Consider the following 22,487-nt stretch of genomic DNA (forward strand, 5'->3'; position numbering starts at 1 on the left):
TCCACCCATATCCCATACCCATCATTGTAGGCTGCGTTGCCTGATTTTCATGTAACAGCAATTCTTTTAATCCTTGTAGTTGATTCTGAAGGTCACTAATCACTTGAGACTTTAACTTCAGGGCCTGTTGGAGTGCGAAAATAGTGGCATCCCTATCAGCGATGGCGCTTTCAGCAACCTTCAGAGCTCCCTCCATAGCTGCGTAAGTAGCTGCGTGACGCTGGTGTGTGGCTGCTAAACGCTTTGCTCCCAGCTCAATGGTGGCAATGGCTTGCCGAGACTCCTGCAATATATCCTAAGATAGCCGAAAAAATGATGTAGAGTCCGACCCTGTGGAAGGTTCTGTAACAGTGTCACGATGAAGAGAGTTGGAGAGTGGTACAGCTGGTGGGATTGGTGTGACAAGTGGCACTGCTCGCGGTGGACTAGGCGCATGCCTCTCTGTCGAAGTAGAGATGGTAGGAGTGGTTGCCGCAGGACTAGGCATAGGAGAAGAAGCAACTGCCACTGGGACGTGGGAGCTAGTCACTGTGGCAGGGGTAAAAATAGCAGCAGTAGAGAGAGGAACACACACTATAGAAGCCACAGCTGTGACATGCATAGTGTGATCTGGACCACCTGAACTTACCATCATATCAGTAGTGACCGTATGCGAGGAACGTCGAACTGGCTGCTTCACTCGAAGCTGTTGGCTTTCCGAAACTGGCAGGGATACTAAAGATTCTATTGTGTCCTTTACTACCTTTGCTCTCTTTTTCTTTGGCTTTTCAGATAGATCCATTTTCTGTTCAATATCTTTCTCTTTTCCCTTAGAGCTTTTACGCTGTATCGCCGCATCCACATCCATAGGACTAACAGGTATATTAATGACCTAGGCCAACATCGGAGCTGCGAAGCATTGAAAGCTAGATTCCACAGATTGCACCTGAGCTCTGAATCTTTTTGCCCGCGACTGTAGAGAGGTAAATAAAATTTGATGAAAGCCACACGGGATGGTGTGGATGAGGCAGTATAGGCCTTCGCAGTGCGAGAATATAGTAGGCACGTCACATCTGGCTTTGCCCTTCGACTTACCCTTGCTGACTTTAGGATCTCTAACCAAAAAGTAATACTTGAAAATAGCCCCGAGCTGTTTATTCCTTGCATAGTCAGCATGATTCGTACTGAGTAGCTCTTTGCATGCCTTGATTGTCGCATCTTTCGAAAGTTGTGAATAGGTAAGCGTAGCCGGTTTTACTGCAGGAAAGGTTGTCATCCCCAAAGCGTTACCTATTCGTGTAGCAGTCAGAGGGTGTCCTCTGACTTTGGGAAAAAACTTGAGGAGTGCATGCACCATATCCATGGGAATATCCGAAGGCAGCTCGGTGTCCGCTAATGCTGACAGACCTAGCTTGTGTAGTTGGTCTTTGGATAAGACTTCTCTAAGAGACAGATGAGGCTGCTGCAGATGGAAGTTCAGTGTGAACTTGGTTTAAATCTTGGCAGAAGCAGGCCGAGGAATTTGATGACTCAATACCTAATTGATGGCTTTCCTCTTCTTTTGGTTTTTTACAGCTTCTTCTTCTTCATCCTCTTCCTCTTCCTCTTCCTCGTTGCTAGAAGACTCTGAGTCGAAAGCAGAGCTTGAGTTGGACTCCTTGTAGTTTTCATCACTGTGATGAGTGGAGGACACATCGGTGAGGCCATGGCTGGATGTATCCACATCCTCTTCCTCTGTAGAACTTTGGGATGCCTCAGTCAGCCTCTCTGGAGAGAGAGCTTTCTTCTTCCTAGCTTGTTTGCTTGTACCAGCCATCGTATAGCTACTTGGTTTGGTAGTGTGCAGGAACTCTGGAACTCCCAATACAAGATGCAGCGCTGTACTGGAACTCCCAATGCTGAACTCTGAAAAGCAGTACTTGAAAAGCCTAATTACACAGTAGGCTGCAGTTTTTTTTTTCAAAAAGCGATGATTTTGTAATACTCTAGTAGGTTGCACTTTCAAAAAACGTTGAGCAGGAGGATGGATGCAGGCGGAGGGTAGTGGCGAGAACCAAAATATGAGGGGTAGGGCGCGAGGGTTTGGGGTATGAGAAGGTAGGAAGGTCCGAGGGTGTTGGGAGAGGGTAGAGGCGAGGGGGTTGGGTAGGGTAGGGGCAAGGGAGTAAGGGAGGGTAGGGGCGATGGGGTGTGGAGAGGGTAGGTAGGGGCGAGGGGGTGAGGAGAGGTTAGGGGTGAGGGGGTAAGGGAGGGTAGGGGCAAGGGGGTAAGGAGAGGGTAGGGGCGAGGGGGTGTGAGAGGGTAGGTAGGGGCAAGGGAGGGGGTGGGATAGGGTAGGGGCGAGGGGGTAAGGGAGGGTAGGGGCGAGGGGTGTGAGAGGGTAGGTAGGGGCGAGGGAGGGGGAGTGAGAGGGTAGGGACGAGGGGGTAAGGGAGGGTAGGGGCGAGGGATGTGAGAGGGTAGGTAGGGGCGAGGGAGGGGGTGGGATAGGGTAGGGGCGAGGGGGAGCAAGAGGGTAGGTAGGGGCGAGCAATAAGGGGAGGGTAGGTAGGGGGAGGGGGTAGGGATATTAGTGGTGAATGGTGAGGGGGCAGCCACATTCGACAAAAAGCACTTATGTCATCGACAAAAAGCACTTAATTCGACAAAAAGCACTTATGAGAGGAGGTTTATTGAAAATATAAGGAAATTGGTGGGCAGCACGGTTTGAGAATCCCAATTTGCTGTAAGAAGTGCCAATTCATCGAAAGAAGAGCTCCATGTGGATGTCTACGAGGCATTGATAGGGGATATAAAACCTGAGACATGGCAAAAAGACGCATTCAAGCATGTTCAGGATGGGAACTCTGTAGGAGGAGAGAATGTGGGGCAGGTTTAGAGATGACAAGGCTCAGTAAGCAAGTAAGCAAGAACAGTGCGGGGGAAATGTTGTCAGATATAGAGAATAACGATTTAGGCCTTATCTTTTTCGGCTATGGGGTTTATTAACCAGAACGGGCTCCAATTGACAGGAGGAAAACATCAGTACCGAATCAATTTGAGTCTTTTACAAGGGATAGTCCCAGAAGGCAAAGAGAGAGATTTGATGGTGATATAGTGCGTGTAAAAATTTGAGTCGGAAAAGAGAGATGCAGACGGAAAAGAGAGATGCAGTTGAGCTGGTTTAATCGTCGAACAATATCCAATAATCAAAAGATCTATTAGATGAAACTTGAACCTCGGAAATTACAGAGGGGAGCAGAGACAGAGACAGAACAACAGTACTGATGCATGCATTGAAACAAGGGGAGTTTTGAATGATAAGAGCTGTCATGAGGAAGATTTGAGAAGAGGGGAAAATGGTAAGCCAGGAGAAAATACCGAACTGAGAGGAGGGAATAATCATATGGTGTTGGGATATCTATCATCAGTAAATGTGTATATAATTAGGGCGAGTGATAGCATTTAATCCTTGATCCGTTTACCAGTGGCAAGGGAACGCCTTCTAGAGTGACTAACTGAACTACTCCCTGTGGTAAAATCTCTTCCACCACGAAGAGCCCTTGCCAAGCCGGAACCAGCTTCTTTGCTTTTTTCAAATATTTTGCCTGATAGAGTAGCACCAGTGTGCCTTGCGTTATATTCGGCTTTCTGAGGTGGCGATCATGCCACGCTTTGCGACGAAGTTGCTCCGCTTGCAGAGCATGTGAAGCCAAACTGCGGCTTTCATCCAATAAGGTGAGACGGGATATAGAAGCAGATTCCATGCCCCAACTTGCACGCAGACTGCCCACCCAGAGTTGAACTCAAATGGAGTTATGGCTTCCAAACCGAAAGCGAGTTGAAAAGGCGTTTGATTCGTTGTTGCTTTGAAAGATGTGCGGTATGCCCAAAGAGTGCCGTGCACAGCCGGAGCCCACGATGCTGGATGGAGATGACATGCTTTCTGCAGTAGGGCGATCAGAACCTTGTTGGTGCTCTCTGCTTGCCCATTGGCTCTAGGGTAATAAGAGCACGACTTGCGATGAAAAATCTTGTACTTGGCCAGAAAATTTGAGATCATGTCATTGACAAAATGACTGCCCCTATCACTGGTGATCTCTAAGGGACATCCAAATCTGCATAAAATATTTTCATATAAAAATTTGGCTACTGTATTGCCAGTGCAATCTACTGTCGCCAATACCTCTGCCCACTTTGTTGCATAGTCTGTAGCCACTAGCAGATATTTGCGATTACCTGGTTGAGCCGGGGGATATATTGGACCCACAAAGTCCAAGCCCCATCTCTCAAAAGGTAGCCACGCCATTGAAACCTGCAGAGGACGGTTGGATTGCTTACTTGGCTTCGGCCCATAGCGCTGGCACACATCACAAACCTTAGAATATGCTATTGCATCCTTAAAAACGTAGGGCCACCATAGACCACTCTGTAGAATCTTCTGGGCAGTGATGTGACCAGCGTAATGGCCACCAGTGGGACCATTGTGGGCATCCTCCAGAATATGCTGCACCTCATGAGGCGAGACACAACGCTTCAAAACACCATCTGGTCCCGATTTGTAGAGCTGGCCCCCAATCAGAGTGAAAGGCCTCGACTTCAACAGCAATCTCCTCTTCTGCAGTGGAGATGCCTTCTCTGGGTAGAGCCCAGTAGATAGAAAATGTAGGACCTCGCCGTACCATTCCGGTGTTGTATCGATTTTAAAAAGACTGCTATCTGGAAAGTCATCCGCAATCCCGATAGCTTCTTCACCTGTGTGAATGCGAGAGAGGTGGTCAGCCATTACATGATGCTTACCAGGACGGAGTACCAGTTCAAAGTCAAACTCTTGGAATAGGAGGAGCCATCGCCATACTCGACCTGCTACCTGTGGCTTATTAAGCAGATAGCGCAAGGCATGGTGATCAGTAATAATAATGAAGTGGACCCCTAGCAAATAGTGACGAAATTTTTGTAGAGCATACACTATAGCCAAAACCTTCCCTCTCTGTGCTGCTATAGTTGCGCTCTGCTTTGGTGAGCAGGCGACTTGCATAATGTACAGGGCAATCCAATTGGAACTCTTTGCTAGGCTGAGTCAGCACAGCACCCACAGCCAGCAGACTGGCATCTGTATGCACATGAAAAGGTAGGGCCCAATCCGGGGCAACTAGAATAGGCGCTTCAGTGAGGCGTTTTTTGAGGTATGCAAATGCTTCGGCCTCGGGTGTTGACCACTGGAAGGGCACAGCAGCACTAGTGAGCCGGGTCAATGGTTGAGCCACCTGTGCATACATACGTATAAACTTGCGATGATAGCCGGTGTGGCCCACAAAGCTCTGAACACCTTTGGGATTTATGGGAGGAGGTAACTTCAAGATGGCCACTATCTTCTCTGGGTCAGGTGCTAAACCTTGAGCAGACGGCCCAACAGTGTGCCCTCTGTGACCAAAAAATGACACTTGTTCGGATTGAGCTTCAAACGTGCCTCTCTGCACCTGAGGAAGACTGCAGAGAGCTGAGCAAGATGCTCCTTTAGATTTTCTACTGGGGTCGAACATTGAGCACCCGAGAAGGTGGAAAAGTCGTCCATGAAAATGCGAAGGTGATCAGTAAGCAGAGGACAAAAGATGAGATATACTATGCGATTGAAAGAAGGGGGTGCATTTTTAAACCCAAAAGACATTCTAGTGTAGATGAAAATACCCCAGGGAGTCACACAAGCTGTTTTGATTTGGTCGTCAGGATGTATTCCTAACGGATTGTAGCCGCTGAACCCGTCCATAAAACTATACAGTACATGGCCAACGACATCTTCGAGGACTCTCTCAGTGAAAGGTATCGGAAATCCATCCGGGATTGTGACCTTATTCAGAGCCCGGTAGTCGACGCAAACTCGAATTTTGTTGGACTGCTGCTTTGGGGCAATAACCATAGGGGACAACCATTCTGAGTGCTCTACTGGTACAATAATACCTGCTTCTTGCATTTTTTCTAACTCGATTTTGACTGCTTCCGCATACTTGGGATTCAGTTTGTAAGCCCGTCTCTTACCGGCTTAGCCCCCTCAACCAGAGGAATTGTGTGGACTCCTAGCTCTGTTGGGATTCCTTCCAAATCGTGGTAAGACCAGGCAAACACATCCTTGAAAGAGCGCACGAAAGAGATTACCAGGTCGAGAAGAGCGGGGTGATCCCATAACCAAGTGGTTAATAAGATGGGTTGATGGTTGTCAGGGCCGCCTAGGTTGACCTCTCTGATTGGGTCAGGCGGCGCAGTGGGCGAGGCTGCGTCAGGGGGAGAAGACCGTGCCGCCTCTGTTAGCTTTTGGACATTATGAGCTGGCGTCTTATCAATGTTGAAATCAGCATACTCTTCTTGCAACCATCCTGATGGAAGCTCTGCAAATGGTAAATCCTCAGATACCTCAAAGTGCTCCGACATGGGTGGAGAGTCAGATGGAGTAGAGGCTAAGGAAGGATCTAGGGTGTTGGCCAACTCTTGCAAGGGAGACTTTTTTCCCCTTCTATGGTGGGGTTATAGGCTCACCCAGGCCGACGGTTTCCATCAAGGGACCCTCTGAAGGATGGGCACCAGAGACCGGTCCACTTGGTTCTGGCTCACTTGGCTAACTGGGATTACTGGCTTCAGGTGTAGCTTTAGATGTAGGATCAAGGGGAGAGGGTGAATCTGTTGGCAAAGGTTGAAGAGAGACTACATAGCATGGCATCGAAGAGGTGGCTTCTAACCACTGCAGTAAGTCTTCAGGAGGGACCGGCTGCTCCAAGTCAGGGTTGGATTCTACTGACAAAGAGCTATGCTGAACGACGGGATCCATACCTCCTTCGAGACGAATTTGTTGCATTGGAGAGCCAGGAGTATGTATCCACATGGCGTCGGTTCCCCAGTCGTGAAGTGCTTTCGTATGTCGCAACCATGGCCTACCAATCAGCAAGGGATAACCTCCCTCTACCTGGGGAAGATTAACTACCACAAAATCCAAGTTAAAAGTGAAATCTTGTACCTTCAGAGGCACCTTGTCGACTATGCCCACTGGGTAGACTATTCTCTGATCGGCCAATGTAACAGTGAAAGGAGCAGGTCGGGTAGGCTTTAAACCTAAGGCCATCATAGTGAATTCGGGCATCAAATTGATTCCAGATCCTCCATCAACGATAACGCCGGATAGCTGGTGCCCAAGAATAGATACAGTGAGGCGAGGACTTTTATAATCGGTGAGGGGAGCAGATGGATAGGAAATCAAATAAGACTCTGAGGTCTGTACAGGGAGGTGCCCGCCACTAGGCCTAGCCCCCGGGTACAGAGACTGAATGACTGACAGGGTGTCACTTCTAAGTGTTGCGTCGAGCCTTAGCATGTCGTATAGTGACACCTGCTGCAAAGTATTTTTCAAGATGGCTTCTGCTGTGCGCTTGGCGCCTTCGAACTGGGCTCCCTTTGGGACCTTAATCTGTTCCAAGTCAGCCACTGCTTCCAAGAAGGCTCCATCAATGTCAGATAACAGGGAAGTTGGTTTGCTCTGGGCAATTTTGAAGGACTCGTCCTTTGGGTCAAATAGACCAGCTTGAGGAAGTGGGGACTGGCGAGGTGGACATGTGGGCAGACTGAGACCAAGAGCTGCTCTTTGTGCCCGAGTAAGGACACCAGCAAGCTCCTCCACTTGCAGTGGCTTAACCACATGAGTAGCACGTGATGGTTGAGGCATGGTGTTCACAGTAATCAAGTTTATCTTCGGGAAGGTGAATTCTTGCTGGTTCTGAGTCGAGCTTGAAGACGTGGATGCCCTTTGCGTGGGACAATCCTTACTGTAGTGATTCTTCGAATCAGGGCAATGACGACAAGGAGGGGACCCCTCAGGTAAAGGACACTTGCTCTGATAATGCCCATATTCTCCGCATCTGTAGCAAAGTATGGGCCGATTGGAAGGACGAAACGGGGGACGAGGTGGTTGCTACATGGAGTTGGAGGCTGAAGTGTAGAAGCTCTGAGGATTTGAGGTGGCATTAGCATTATAAAAACTTTGAGTCGGGAAAGTACTTGACATACCTTGGACACCAGGGGTATTGAGCAAAGGTGGCATGTAGTTGGGATGGCTGTAGTGGGAAACCATGTTTGATACTGGTGCTAATCCCTGTTGGAGAGTAGGACCAAGACTTTGCTGTATTTTGTGCAATCCCTTTATATAGTAGCAATCCTTATCTTCATGACCCGATTTTTCGCAGAAGTGGCAATAAGAGCGAAGGGGACAGTCCTGTGGAGGGTGTCCTGGAGAGCGGCATGAACTACACCTTAGTCTCCTGCTGAGACCTGAGCTCTTCTAACTCTCTTTTAAGTTGATCATAAGCCTCTTGATGTGGAGGCTTCTCCTGTCTGAGAGAGAAGGATCTCTCTTCGTGAAGGGCCCGCTGTAACATTAGGGCTTCCAGTTCCCTTCTTAAAGAAGTCAAGGGGTTTGATGGACTGTCCATGAGTACAGGGGTAGCAGTAGCAACAAAATCCTCCAGACTGACTTCAGGACGGAGACTTTCTCTGAGCTTTTGTTGAGAAGTCTTAGGCAGAGCCTTCTCTACCCACTTCTTCACCATGAATTCCCCTGGTTGCTGAGGCAGCTTGGCGACCAGGGACTTTGTTCTGGTCATGAGCTCTGCAAATGTCTCCTTGGGCTGGAGCAACAGGTTGGCCAACTCATCTAGAATCTTCTCTTGATAATCCCCTGGTCGGAAAGCTTCACATAACTGCTGTCTTAACATGGTCCAAGTAGTAAAGTGGTTTTCAGCAAACTGACTGTACCATTTATCTGCAAGACCATCCAAGGTGGAAGGGAAGAGCACCAGGTATGCGTCTTTTCTGTTGAGGCCACGACCTCCGCAAAGAGAGACAAACCTCCGAGCATGGTCGTCTGCATCTTCTGCGGAGAGACCTTTAAAGGTAGGGAACTTGATGTTCACCTTTGCCAGAACACTTGTGAGTTCCTCCATGGCCTCTTGCTCCTGAGTCTGTTGCTCACTAGCTTGCTGTAACAAAATGGGGGAGAGCCTTACCGGAGAAGGTGACCTGGAGGATGTAGAGCTGGTCGAAGGAATGGAGGTAGCAGTATGAGTAGGTATGGGTGATGGGGTTAATATGCTTCTACTAGGCACCCAAGGGTTGACGCCGTCTGTGGTAGTACTTCAGAGGACTCAGTAGTGCACTTTGACGCTCCAAAGACCTCCTTGTATGTGTCATGCAGTAACCGTCAACCCCACCAAGCTTTGGGCAAGAAGACCTTCACTTGGGCAAGACAACCTTCACTTGGCTGAACATTGGTATGGACTCTACTAGACCAGGGCGAGTGACTAGACCACCTGGCCTGGACCACGACGAGGAAGGACTAGACCAGGGACGAGAAGAACCAGACCAAGACTACCACTGGGTGGACCAGGGCGAGAGAAGACCAGACCAACAAGGAGAAAGACTAGACCAGCTAGGTTAAGCTGTCAAGAGACTAGACCAGCTAGGTTGAGCTGTCAATGGGTGAAACTGGATCAGGCTGCACAGGCGAAGCGAAGAAACCAGCTACTCAACAGAGTGAGACTTCAGTTGAGGTCCTTAGCATGATCGCCAAAATGAGAGCACCTGTAGCGCGGATAATGTGTCGTGCTCTCTACAATGTGGGTGCCCCTCAATGCAATGTGCGTGACAATCTCACTCAAATTAATGGAAACTCTCTCAATTAGAATGAAACACAGAAACAATGGATAACAACAGAGATACAACAGTGGACCAGAACATGTGGACTCGACTAGCTCAAAGAACCATGTACAGACTCTGGCGTGCCAGCACACTCAGCTCCAGCCCAGGACTCACAGGTACAAATGGGGTGTCGAGGCTCAGATGTGCAGGGATGGTGAAGCAGTGCTCTGTGTAAGACTCACTCTAGACGACTACGTACAAGATCATAGAACTGCCCAAAACAACTACTCATATGTACAACCATAAGAGCCACCAACGGCCCATAAATGTCCACCCAGCTAAGTGTATCTCTAAACTGAGTGGTGGTGGTGACCTGGCCACGATGTCCACTAGACCACCGTAGGTACCTTGCCACGTGTCACTCCCAGCCCAAAGGGTGCGTCCAGTGTGAACCAGACCAATTGTAGCTAACTGTCCAACTGCCTGTCCTATGAAGTGACACTGTAGCCCTGCTACACCAGATGCTCTGAGAAGTGAGGGCCTCACCACTAATTTAAAGATTACAAGGGATGCCCAAAAGCAGAGCCCCAAAAGCTTGAAAGCAAAAGTAGATTCTCTCTCTCTCTCAATGAGCGTCAGTAAAAAGCAAGTTCTCTTTTTCTCTCTCTTTCTCCCAAATCATAGCAAAAAGCTGAGATTTGCAAAAATTAGGGTTTGAAGGAATTTTAGGGTTTCTGCTGTCCGTGGCCATGTCATCACTTTGTGACATACCCCCCTCTTGAAAGCATTGTAATCGACCGCGATTACGCCTGCAAAACCGACAAAAGCCATAAACCGTAAGAGCACCCAATCATCCTCCTTCAGTTTCAAGTCGCGACGATGGCGATCCGCTGGCTTTTTCAGTCGTTCTTGAGACTTCTGCAAAGTCTCGCGAAACTTGGCAGAAGCCGTATTCAAATCTCGCGAATATTCATCCGCTTCAAATATCTAATCTTTCGTGCTCAGGAAGGATGGAACCTTCGCAGCACCTTCAACAATCTCAAATGGCGTCTTCCCCGTCGAAGAGTGTATCTTGTTATTGTAGGCTAATTCCACCAAAATTAAGTTCTTCTCCCATTGAGTCTTCTCATCCGAGATACAAGACTTCAAAAAATCTAAAACCATTGAATTGGCAATCTCAAATTGCCTGTCAGTCTACAAGTGGAACGATGACGAGAACTGCAACCGCGTGCCAATGTTCTCCCAAATTGCCTTCCAAAACAAACTCATAAATCTGGTGTCTCTGTCGGAGACAATCGTCTCAGACATGCCATGTGATCAGAAAATCATCGTGATCATTCTGTGTTATCGGGAGATCATGAATGAAATCCATTTCAATATTTTACAAGAGGCGGGTAGGTATGGGTAAAGGCTGTAACAATTCCTGTGCCGTATGCCTGTCAAACTTGACCTTCTATAGCACACTGCGCACAAACTCTTCCACATCCTTTTTGAGTCTCGACCCAAAGAAGTATCTCTCTACCCCCTTCATGGTGGTAGCAATGCCGCGGTGACTCGTAAAAGGTGGACACTCGCATTCAGTCATAACCTTTTCCGTCAACGGTTGTGTAACACACAACATAGTCTTTCTCATCAAGTAGCCTTCCCGAAGGGAGTATCCAACTACTGTCTCCCCATCCCGTATCCGTGTGAAAATATCTGCAAAATCTATCCGTGTGGCATACTGATCGACCATATCCTCGAAGCTCCTATGATGTATCGCGGAAATAGCCAGAACCAACGGCTTCCGAGACAAAGCATCTGCCACCACATTCTTCTATCCCTACACATGGACAATTTGGAAGTGAAATTGTGACAAGATGTTCGCCCACCACATCTGCTTTTCCAAAAGCTGCTTCTGTGGCAAGTAGTAGTGCAAACTCTGATGGTCTGTAAAAACAGTAAAATCCGCTCAGAGTAGGTAATGCCGCCACTGAGTAAGAGCATGGATAACCACCAAAAGCTCTTTCTCATAAATCTGTGCTGTCATCTCTGGCCTAGAGAACAATCGGCTCTCGTAAGAAATGACATGGCCTTCTTGCATCAAGACCGCACCCAGACTACGACCATAAGCATCACAAAATACTTCAAATGACTTCTGCAAGTCCGGTAAAGTCAAATCTGGTTCTGTAGTCAATTTCTCTTTCAATGTCTGAAAGGTAGTCACCTCTGTGGATCCCCACGAAAAAGGTACTCCTTTCTGTGTCAAGATATGCAAAGGGGAAGCAACCTCTGCAAACTTTCGTATGAACCGTCTGTAGTACGAACACAGTCCCAAGAAGCTTTCAACTTCATGGACATTCTTCAAATCGGGCCAATCACAGATAGTGTCTATCTTGGCCGTATCCATTTGCACTCCTGTTACTGAGACAAAGTGTCCCCAAAAAGTGTATCTCTGAAGCATATGATCTCTGTGGTCTGCTTCATTCTTGGAGAAAACAATGATATCATCAAAGAAAGTGCCAACAAATAGCCTGTACTCTTGAAAAATCATGTCCATCATCCGGTTAAATGTCGCAGGAGCATTGGTTAAGCCAAAAGGCATCACCAAAAACTCAAATAACCCAAAAGTCGTCCGAAAGGCTGTCTTGTAGACGTCTCCCGACGCGATTCAGATCTGATGATATCCACTCTTCAAGTCAATCCTGCTAAAGCACGAGGATCCCTGTAACCTGTCGAGTATATCATCGATCCTAGGAATCGGAAATCTGTTCTTGATGGTGATTTCGTTGAGAGCGCTATAATCGATACACATTCTCCAAGATCCGTCTTTCTTCAAATCCAACAATAGTGCAGAGCAATACGGTGAAGTACTATGCTGGACAAGACCCTTCTCCAAGAGGTCTTTCACTGGGTTCATAATCTTTTCATTTTGTACTCGGCTCACACGGTAAGGTGGCCGGTTCAGTGGCGTGCTTCCAGGTATCAGATCAATGGTTTGATCTTCAGGCCCTCTGAAAAGCAATCGACATGAGTGTGGAGAAAAATCTTGGCGTTCTTTTGATCAAGTCAAAACATATTCAACCTTTATCCATCGTTCAGTTCTCTCCCAAAAGAATGAGTAAGAAACTGAAGTTCATCAAGTACAATCTCTAAGCCCTTCATTTATCAAAGTCGCTTTCTCGGCCCGGTAGTCAACCACGGCGTAGTTCTTGTGGTACCAAGGGATCCTAAGTAGAACGTCCCTCGCGTGCCCTAAACACCCCTGTCATTGCAAACGAAGTTTGCCAATGCTTGGTGTAATGGCAACATCCCATCCGAGTGCCAGTCGAACTACCTCCGCCTGTGGCGTCAGTCTGTCGAGCGTAATTCCAAATCGAGCCGCCAATTCCAAGTGAAAGGAAGCTGGCCTTGGCTCCTTCAAAAGAGCTTCCTGATCCTTCACTTTGCCCCAAAAGCAGCAAAGTTTGTACTTTCATTCATTAGATTCGGTGCAGGTCCCACACCATGTGGTACCAGTTCTACTTTCTATCTGCCTTTTCTGCCACGTTCCTCGGCTGCTCTCAAACTCTCAAGCCTGTCGTCGTCTTCATCATTCGGTTCTTTCTGTGCCTTTTTAGGCACTTCGCGGAGATATGTCCATGTTCCCTGCATCCAAAGCACTTCCTCTCTTTGATGAAGCGAGCTCTTTCCTCAGGAGTAAGCTTGGGTCGTGCATCCTTTTTCTCTGGGTTTCTCTTTTTCTTTCTACTTTCATTCCTAGAAGTCTCTTCGGCTCGTTGTGTCATGGCCTCATCTGTGGGGTAGGTCGGACTGCCAGAGTGAATGGCAAAGCCCCGCTTCGCATGACTCATCAACTCCTGAATAGAAGCTGACTTCTGTTCCAAGCAGTGATCTCGGATCTCTATAGTAGGTAGACCCAAGGTAAACCGCTCAATCTGTTCTCTAAACGAGATCTTCTTGAATGAAGAGGCAGGTAGAAAAGAGCTCCAAAATCTTTCACAGTAAGCATTGATTGTATCTTTCTTGGTCATCCGAAGATGGTTCCAAGCAGCTCGTACTTCTCATTCATATTCTTGCGTCAACCAAGAAGAAATAAAAAGCTTTTTAAATTTCAGCCATTTAACTGGCGCACTCTTGTTTAAAAGAAGCGTGGACCACCAAGTACGAGCATTCCCCTTAAGGTAAGAGGTAGCTCTCCGAATCTTGGAGTGCTCTGAATAGCGTCCTCCCGCGAAAGCAATGTCAAACTGCTGTATAAAAGACAGCCTTCGAAGCATCTAAGAATCCTGAAAAAGTATCAAACTTGATCGAATGGCCACCTTCCTTAAACTCTCGGACTTTCTTGCTTTTATCTTCGAGAAAGTCATACTGGTTAGCTTTGTAAAAATTCTTCTTGTTCGCATAAAAGTTTCCGTCATCGGAATCTGAGCTGTCTGTAGACGAGTCCTCAGTAGAACTGTCAGTCTCTGGGCGAGATGTAGCCTTCTTTGCCTTTTCCGAAGCTTTGTTTCTTGCTTCGCTTTTTACCTTTTCTGTCTTCTTCGCTCGAATCTGAAGAGCTAGAAGAACTGTCAGATGAAGAAGAAGAAGAAGAACTAGGTACTGCTTCAAATCGAACACGCTTCTTCGGTTTCTTTGCCTTGTCAAAAGTCGACTGACGACCCAAATATCCCGGGAAGTCAGTGTTTTTCTCCTGCTTTTTGCCATGCTTTTTGGCTTTCTTTTGCGCGTCAAAAAGCTAAGCAATCCGTGCATCAACCACCTCTTCTAATTCCTTCTTTGAATATTTCTTGTGAGCAAAAGGTTTCTTGAGAGTGGGTGTAGTGGTTTTCTGCCACTGCTCATGCACTTTTTGAAAAGAAGTCTCGCTCATATATTTTGCAAATTTTGGGTCCTTCGCAAAATTGAGCATCAGCTTCGTTGCATCGCCGATCATCTGGCGACCCTCCATCTCTCGCCGCTCCGCCTGAGTAGGCCGAGCCGGGCCATACTCTCTGCCAGAATCTTCGTTGTCATCCCTTCCCGCATCTCCAGATGCAGAGGGAGTCGACTGATCCTTGCGTGAAGCCATAGGTGCCGCGGAAAAAAAATTGGGGATCGGATTTCCCGTAGAAGAGAAATCGGCCGTGCTCTGATACCACTGTAACAGACTTCGACACTCCCAGTCAAGAATCAATCACGACAGCACCAAATAACCACTTCAAACGATTCACAGATCACAATAGATTTGCACTGGACCGACAGAGTTCCGTGCCTAGAGATATTGGCCCCAAAGACTGGCGCCCCTTTCGGTATTTCTTTTTATATTAATCAGATCAAAGTACAAGAGAGTGGCTAGGGTTTCGCTCTCAGAGTTGCGTCTAGATGCTCTGAGAAGTGAGGCCCTCACCACTAATTTAAAGATTACAAGGGATGCCCAAAAGCAGAGCCCCAAAAGCTTGAAAGCAAAAGCAGATTCTCTCTCTCTCTCAATGAGAGTCAGTAAAAAGCAAGTTCTCTTTTTCTCTCTCTTTCTCCCAAATCATAGCAAAAAGCTGAGATTTGCGTTGCTAAAATTTCCACCCAAAAAAAAAAAAATCACCTCTACGATTTCCGGAAATTAGGGTTTCTGGCAGAAATTAGGGTTTGCAGGAATTTTAGGGTTTTTGGCAGAAATTAGGGTTTTTGCTGTCTGTAGCCACGTCATCACTTTGTGATAGCATCTTCTGTGTGTGTGTGTGTGAGTAAGTGGGTCCTGCTTTATTTTTATTTCCTTCGACTCTGGCGCCCTGGGCCTTTCTACACCATAGTCCAGGGGGTGCTCAGATGGCACTACTGTCCACCTGTGTGGCTCTTCCCTCCTCCCATCTCTTGATATAGCCTCATTGTATATATGCTGCTTTTTCATTGGGAGAGTCTCCCCATCATGCTTGTTGTAGCCCTCTCTTGCAGAGGTGGATGTAGCCCTATGGGCAGTTTTCATTAACTAATAGAAGGATCTTTTTCTCTGAAAAAAAAAAAAAAAGTGGGTCCTGCTTTATTTTGATCTCTTTAGGTCACTTGGGCCCCATCGGACGGGGTCCCGTAAGTTGGTGGGAACTCTTCTTTAAAAAATAGGCCACTCGGCAAGACTTTGCAAGTTGGTTAAATCTCTCGTCCGCTTCTACTTCTTTTGTTGCTTCTTAGGGTTTAAACCCCTCGCCCAGGTGTCACAAGACGGGCACCACGTGCCAATAGAAAGAAACGGACTGAACAGACTTTTAGCACTTCAATAACAATTGAACAGAGAGAGAGAGAGAGAGAGAGAGAGAGACAACACGAGACACGGAGTGGCGGAATTCCACCCTAGAGAGTATTGGCCCCAAACCTTGGCGCCCCTTTCCGTATTTCTTTATATTGTATCAACACAGTACAAGCCAGTACTCCAGACTCTGCATCTTCTTCAGGAAGCATGCCAGAGAATGAGCCCATGGCCTCATATTTAAAGGCCCTAGGCCCCAATAGCAGTTTTACCTGAAAAGCCTTCAAACTCAAAAGCATCCGGTTAAAAAGCAATGCCCAAAAGCTGTCAACGTAATTTACGAAAATCTGTACAGCTAGCCACGTCAACATGTCAGCACAAAACGCAAAAATCCGTACGGCCTGCCACGTAGCACTATCAGCGTGATTTTCGGAGTGTTCGTACTGCTGCCACATCATTAGCTTCGTGTGTGTGGGTGGGTGGGTCCAGTTTTATTTTAATTCTTTTATGTCATTGGGGCCCCATCGAACGGGGTCCCCATAAGTTGGTAGGACTTCTTCTTCTATTACTTGTTCTTCTTAGGGTTTAGGCCCCTCGGCCAAGATCTGCAAGTTGGCTCCATTCTTCAAGGCTTTGACACGTCAGCAGTTTGTGACACTGTTCTTCAGTGGCTTGACATGTTAGCAATTTGTGACATCCCCCCTGCTTGGAAGAAAGTAATCGTCCTGCAAAACAACTCAAGTTAGCTCAAAAATTTTTGTGGGTCATTCAGAGGGACAATCTGTTTTCTCATTCCAGATTGGAGCTCTTGACACGTCAGCAATTTGTGACATCCCCCCTTCTTGAAAGAAAGTAATCGTTCGCGATTACAACATATCTGCAAAACAACTCAAGTTAGCTCAAAAAAATTTGTGGGCCACTCCGAGGGGCAATCCGAGCGACAATCAGTTCTCTCATTCTAGATTGGAGCTCTTGATATCCTGGGTCGTTGGCTTCCCAAAAAAATCTCATCTAATAAGTAGTTTCATTCCAGAGTGGAGCTCTTGATATCCTCGGTTGTTGGTTTCCCAGAAAAATCTCATCCAATTAGGAGTATTCAGAGGTTGGCACATCACAATGCAACACAAATGCTCACATATGCATGTTACAAGACATAGAAAAATAAAGCTACTGATGAGCACTCCCCCCACAATAACCATCTTGGTTTGAGCCATGAGCCATTCAACGACTCCCTCATCACTCCTCCTGCTGATAACCTAAAAAGGTCCGGGCCATGAGATATAGAGGCCTTTTACAGCCAAAAGCTCCCCAGGCCACAGCCTGCGTCGTTTGGAGGTGCTGAGAGTAACCACTGCTCAGACTTCTTAATACTCCCCAAGTAAATAACCATCTAGGTCCGGGCCATGGGTAACAACAACAATACTCCCCCCGTAAATAACCACAACGGTCCGGGCCATGAATAAAAACAACACTTTCAATAGCTCCCCTGCAAATAGCCACAAGGGTCTAGACGATGAGTATGTGCAAGCATTCTCAAACATCATTTCTCACTACTCCACCCGGGTGTAAAATCACCAATCATTGAAACCAATATTAAAACCAGAGTCAAACAATCAAATCAGCACCAAGACGGGTTTGTCTTGGTTCAAAACAGATACCATCCATTTCAAATAAATTCCAAACAGGATAACCAAACAAGTTCTCAAACAAAATTAAAAAAACTGCTAATTCAAACTGAAAAAGAATTCTCGACATCAATCGAGCTCAGAAGTCAACAAGCTTCCGTACTGAAACTTGCACAAACATTAGGGTTGATTTTCTTCCATGAGGTTGTAGCCGACCGCATCATGGCCCATAAGCTCTTAAATAGTCGAAATAGGCCTCGGCAGACAGTGTTCCTATGGCGATGATGGTAGCCCCAAGATATACCAATCACACTGGACCTCCAAGGTTATCGGTTCGAGAATAGACACCTGCTGAGAGATGTCGAGAAATTTCAAGTTTTAATTTGCTAGGGTTTATGTGGCAAGCATTTCAGGATACCCCACTTTGCCAGAATCTGCACTCTGAAGGAAGATACCAAAAAGCATGTAACTTCACGAAAAAATTTCTTGAAAGCTTCCCAAGTCCTTGGAGTGTGCGGCTTGGTAGCTATAGACATCCACCAATGCATGGCACTACCTCTGAGAAAAACGATGACTTGAAAAATCTTTTATCTGAACAACTTTAAGCACTTCAAATAACAACTTAACTGAAAGAGTGCACGACACACGAGACGGCGAGTGGCGGAGTTCCACCCCAAGAAAGCATTGGCCCCAAACGTTGGCACCCCTTTCAATATTTCTTTATATTGCTTGAACTCGGTACAATGCCAGTACTCCATCCTCTGCACCTTCTCGCAAGAGCATGCAAGAGAATGAACCAAGGGCTCATTCGAGAATGATCAAGCAGGATAGGGGGGTTGGCAAGCTATGCCAAGCATTTTTTGGATGAAGATAAAGTCACTTATCCATGCTAAAAAGCTTGCTCACTAGCCTCAAGTACATAGATAATGCTTTGAGTTTTTGGAGCGCTCTTGTAAAATATATGTATAAAGGCTTGGTTCTGCTTAGTCATTTGCAAGAGTTTCGGGTTGGTCGAACTTCTAAAAGATGGTTTTCCATAAGTATTTTCAGTCATGCTTGATAGCCGGTGAATCGGACTCATACATCATGAGTTACATGCATTTGAAGTGAGCGGTTCCTTGCTTAGAAAGCGGGTGTGGATGCATGCGAGGAAAGGCAAGTGGGCTGATTTGATAAGATTTAATTCCTGTGATTTAGCTATTTAGCTATCCCAACCAGCTGCTTACTTTGCTTAGTTCACATCGAGCAGCTTAGGATTCCATAGTATTTTGTTTTGTTATGTTGTTATTTTGTTACACTGACTTTGTATCAGATCCACCACATTGTAACTTTCTGGTCTCATAGATCACTTTGGCCTTTTGAAGACGTTAATATAACATTTCATTTCTACGCTTCCTCCTCGTCGAGTTTGACAATATGTATATGACCATTGAGACTTTGGAGGGGAGTAGGACTCGCCATATTCTTTTCAGAAGCAAGTAAGCAGAGGAGAGAACAGCTCAAAAAAATCCGTCCTATCTTTGGTGAGATGAGTGATAGATATCCCAGATGAGAGTATGCAGGCCTGCGCTAAACAAAAAGAACACACAACAGTTTCAAACACCAAAGAGTTGCTTCAGGCATACCGTTAAATAAATAATCTGAAGCATGGAAATGCAACCGTCATTGCCTCCAAAGACCACAAAATCTTTCTTCGGATGCGATTTGACAGTCCATACCCTATCTGATGTCTCGCAGAGAGTCACGAGTCTCACTCCGTCCTTTGTGTAAAGCAGGACCTGAGGCAATGCAGGATCACAACAAACTGAACCCATTTGTCAGAAATAAGACCCAAAATGTTGATAATTTGACTTCCCATCATAAAAACGGGTACACACGAGACATCAGAAAGTGACACTTTCTGTTATTACCAACATTGAAACCACAGTTTTCAGCTATGTACAGAGAACTTGATGTTCGTTGTTTGCAGGTCTGCCTAAAGGTATTGCTAAAGGGATTAGTCCATGAGAAGTCATTCTCATGAAAACAGACGCATCCTTAAGTCTAAACTTCAAGAGCAACTGGAAAAATACCTGTTTATTTAATCCTGCTATACATAAAAACTTTCTGCTATGATAAGTGATTGAGGAAGGCTCAAATCCCAAATTTATGTCTTTGCCAACCTGCAATGTGCAATAGAGAAGTAGCTTGTTTGAGTCCGAGTCCATAGAGGTCAACTTCTCTTCATGTATTAAGGGTCCATTAAAAAGTCACACATATGCCCACATAAGCAAGGCTGCAAACCTGCTTGCCTGATAAGTTGTAGAAAGAAATGGTGCAATCCCAGCATCCAACAACTAAGGTGTCAGATGTGTTGTTGTGTGTCTTATTCCATTGCAATGTCCAAACGGGTGCACTTCGTTCAATTCTCATCTGTCATACATATCAAAAGAGTAAGAAAAATAGACACGTCAACGGCTTTAGCATGCATTTCACAATGAGACCTCAAAAAAAAATCCAATCAGATAATTGAATAATGACTTTGTGGTAAGAGATAATTTGACACACAAAAAAATCAAGCTTATAAAATTGTGGTGAAGTGTCGGCAAGTTCCATCAATCACAGTAAATAAGGAGCACATTCGTGAACACAAAGTGACAGTCACAGCAAGAAAAGCAGAGTTGGACATATCGATAAAGACGTCAGGAAAGGGTGGGTGCTTCAAAAATCACCACAACCACCAATGCTTCTTATTTTGATTCTCAATCTCACATGGGAGCAGACTCACTTGCTCGACCCCACTTCTATTGCATAAAGAAACTCTTCCAGTGTACATGCCCAAAGCTAGATATTGTCCATCCGCACTCCAAGATATTGACAACACCTGCAGTACATTTGAGTTAACAAACTAGGCAAGTGTTGACGAGGATGAAAAAGGACCACAGGGAGCCTCTGATTTTATTGATCACCTTGGAAGCTTTCCGTTTGTAAACAGACTTTTGCTCTGGAGACCATATTCCAAAGTCATTGGAAGTTCCACTGGCCAACTAAACTTGGGTGGAGTAAATATAGATTGTAACAAAAGGTGTTATTTATGATGATACTGTGCTGGCAGCTCAAGAAAAATCACCTGTTGAGTGACAGGATTGTAAGCAAGACATTGCACAGGATCATTATGGCTGTACTTGAGGATCCCCTCAGCCTGTAGGCAGCATAAAAACATCCAAATTTTACAAACAAAAAGAGATAGGACATTCGACAAGCTCAAGGTATTTCCCTCATTTTTATCTAGCAGTATTCCAACATCCATAGCTCACACCCAGACAAACTTGACCACTCAGTCGAGGTTCCTTGGCCTTGTGGTTGCAACCACTAACACTTTAACATCAAGACACTTGCAAATGCAAAGGCTTTGCTTCACAAGCTCTATTGTGCAAAGTCCTTTCCTTTTGGTTTATTGCAATGCCGCACACAATGAGTATACTGTATACATGAGACACAGCAAGATTCGACAACCACTAACAAGCGTTCGCAAGACTTCAGTAGGGGTTGGGCCACGGTGTTGGCCGTGGTGTTTAAACTTTACTACCCACCAAAGGCTCCTTTAGTCGATTGGAGCGTTCTAGAATCTGAAGTCTGGCATTTATATTGTGTAATGAGTCATTGCCCTTGTAGTTATCAGATGGTATCTATCATCACCATTGATGCACGTGATTGGCGTATTTCTGTCAAAGTGCAACGAAAGGTGTGGTTGGTGACATTGGAGCACGAGGGGGATGAAAGAGAAGTGAAATGTTATATTAACGTCTTCAAAAGGCCAAAATGACCTATGAGACCAAAAGGTTACATCCATATGTGACTTTGGTACAGTGTCAGGGGAACATAAAAATAAAAATAAATAAGGATACCTAAAGTGGGTAGGTATGTAAGTCTAACCTACATCTTCATCATCATCATCCAAAATACATCAGCTCAAAGCGTAAGGAGAGAGGTACAATCACATGTGGGCTAATGAGGTGCACAATGGACAAAGTTTAAATGGTGATCATCCCATGAACTCTCTCATGGGTCTCTGCAATATGGCCTCAATGTCCTCCATGGTCAGCTCTCAATTTTGGGGGGGGGGGGGGGGGGGGGGGGGGGTGAGGCGTCAAATGAGGACTTTGCGGTTGACTTTCACGAGACTCTCCAGAATTTGTTCGTTGTTGCCAAGTGTTCTGGCTAGTGGCCAAAGGTTAACTCCAGCTTTCCCTTCATCAGTTTGTAGCCGACCGTGGCATGGTCCATAAGCTCTTGCATGGTTGAGACTTGCGTGGAGAGACAATATTCCTGCAATGGTGATGGTAGTCCAATGGTGTATCACTCGCATTGGGCCTCCAAGGAAATGAACTTATGGAAGGACGCCAGAAGATACGCGTTGAGAAACCTTTGGTTATAGTCATCCATGGTCTCTCTGGCAAGCATTTTCAAGTTGCCCCATTTTGCCAAGATCCGGACTTCAAGAGAGAAGTCCACCCTATATCCCAAACATAAGGTTGTGCGACCAGTACAGCACCTTTGCCATCTCTGCCTTTTCAGCATCCGATTTGGGACAATCATGCTTGCTAAGTTTTCGTATGCTGTCATTGGGGTCATATAACTATGTGCAAATACTGTCTTGAAATCTTGCCAGGTCCTTGGAGCATGCGGTTGTGTCGCGATTGAACTCCAACACTGCATCGCATTATCTCTAAGAAATCCTGCTGCTCGAGAAATCATGGATTCTTCTGTATAGTTCCCCACAGCATAGATGTTGTCAAATTGATGTAGGAACTATAATGCTTTCTTTCGATCTTTCACCCCGGAAAAAGTGAAAAATTTGATTGTCGTGCCGCCATCCTTAAAATCTTTCGGTTGGTTAGGCGGGTATCCCAGGTACGGATAATAAGGGTATCCATACGGGCTCCAACCATTGTAACCTGGTGGCGGTGGTGGTGGGGGCAACGATGGTGGCAAAGATGGTTGCACTAGATCAAGGTCAGATGGCTGCACCATATTCTTGAAGACTC

General features: G+C 46.1%; 1 protein-coding gene across 9 annotated transcripts in view; it reads right to left on the bottom strand.

Annotated features, from left to right (window-relative positions):
• LOC147440523 (uncharacterized) overlaps nucleotides 1–22,487 on the bottom strand; it is a 106,211-nt gene that overhangs the window by 36,902 nt on the left and 46,822 nt on the right. For 5 of the 9 annotated variants that reach the window (XM_086530240.1, XM_086530241.1, XM_086530238.1 and 2 more), the window contains exons 5-10: nucleotides 20,570–20,641; nucleotides 20,409–20,486; nucleotides 20,228–20,323; nucleotides 19,744–19,872; nucleotides 19,533–19,622; nucleotides 19,086–19,238 (exon numbers count right to left, since the gene is read on the bottom strand). In XM_086530240.1, coding sequence (XP_086386366.1) covers nucleotides 19,086–19,238; nucleotides 19,533–19,622; nucleotides 19,744–19,872; nucleotides 20,228–20,323; nucleotides 20,409–20,486; nucleotides 20,570–20,641 — 618 coding nt within the window. Of the gene's footprint in view, nucleotides 1–19,085; nucleotides 19,239–19,532; nucleotides 19,623–19,743; nucleotides 19,873–20,211; nucleotides 20,324–20,408; nucleotides 20,487–20,569; nucleotides 20,642–22,487 lie in introns of those variants that run through there. The other 4 variants (XM_086530243.1, XM_086530244.1, XM_086530245.1 and 1 more) reach the window with 3 other exon arrangements.

Source organism: Adiantum capillus-veneris, chromosome 15, assembly GCF_014529385.1.
Source record: "Adiantum capillus-veneris isolate H3 chromosome 15, ASM1452938v2, whole genome shotgun sequence".
NCBI classification, from domain to species: domain Eukaryota; kingdom Viridiplantae; phylum Streptophyta; class Polypodiopsida; order Polypodiales; family Pteridaceae; genus Adiantum; species Adiantum capillus-veneris.